The sequence below is a fragment of the Penaeus monodon genome, chromosome 30 (genome assembly GCF_015228065.2).
Source record: "Penaeus monodon isolate SGIC_2016 chromosome 30, NSTDA_Pmon_1, whole genome shotgun sequence".
NCBI classification, from domain to species: domain Eukaryota; kingdom Metazoa; phylum Arthropoda; class Malacostraca; order Decapoda; family Penaeidae; genus Penaeus; species Penaeus monodon.
In genome coordinates, this window is record NC_051415.1 from 33,271,786 (window position 1) to 33,272,880 (window position 1,095).

General features: G+C 46.5%; 1 protein-coding gene across 1 annotated transcript in view; it reads right to left on the bottom strand.

Moving 5' to 3' along the window:
* The window catches only part of LOC119592429, a 10,830-nt gene extending 10,056 nt beyond the window's left edge, over positions 1-774 (bottom strand). The window contains exon 1 of the mRNA XM_037941252.1: positions 670-774. Coding sequence (XP_037797180.1) covers positions 670-774 — 105 coding nt within the window. The remainder of the gene's footprint in view (positions 1-669) is intronic.
* Between the last annotated feature and the right edge of the window lie 321 nt (positions 775-1,095).

Genomic DNA, 1,095 nt, shown 5'->3' on the forward strand with positions numbered 1-1,095 from the left:
GGAAATGAAATCAGAAATATTGTTGACATTTCACATATCGAAATACTATGGTAATTATGGCAAACACATATGAAGAAAGTGAATGACATGAGTAATTTGATGTGAAAACTGAATTTCTTTGTCTATAATAAACCCCCAAAAACTCTTTGTCTCAGCAATATAAAAAAACTTTTGACTATGTATTATTACGTGTAATGTATACCAAACAGGCCTAACACATATTAGTATTTATTCACTCTTTCATAACACTTGCCTTGCCTGAGAGCACTATTTTTAAGCATAAAAAATATTTATCACTGTAAAAATGTGTAAACAGACACGACAAATTAAAAATTTTCCACCAGAAGAAATAGGTTTGCAAAATACAGGCCTCATTAATAGCCCATTAACACCCCCTTCGCACAGGCCACGCCAACTTTTACATTCTTCCCGTAACACCTGCAGGCCTCCTTAATGAGAAAACGGCACCCGAAACCACTCCAGCATCCAAGGGAGTCCCCGCAAATCCTCCATCCTTCAGGGAGTCCTAACAAAGCCCGTGGGCGTCTGACACCTGGCTGGCTGGCACCCTCTCCATCCAGGCCGTCGCCAGGACTCTTATCCCGATTAAAGCCCCCGCGCCCCACCAACGCCCCGTAAAATGCGACCGATCCCTCCGTGAACACCTACTCTCTTCAACCGAGTGGCATTTTTCTTGCTGATATTGAGCGACGCAGTGGTAGCAGCCTTTCTCCTGGCAGGTTCGGCCGGCGCGGCGATCTCCCCTTCCTCCATCGCGGTGTTTACAAACATTGACGATCGGCGAGGAGTCAACGGACCCTCCACAGAAAACGGGGATTTCTGAATGGACGGAGCGAGTGTCGGGGAGGGGGGGCTGTGCTAGAAGGGACGGACTCGCTTCTGGTAGGAAAATTGGGGTTAAATGAGGGCCCTGTGAGAAATACGTTGCTCGGACTTTGTTAGAAGGGATAGACTCTGCAGTGGCTCGCTTCTGGTTGGGAAACTGGTGTTAAATGAGGGCCCTATGGAAACTGTTGTTAAAGGAGGGCCTTGTGAGAAATATCTTGCTGGTACTGTGGTAAAAGTGACGGACTC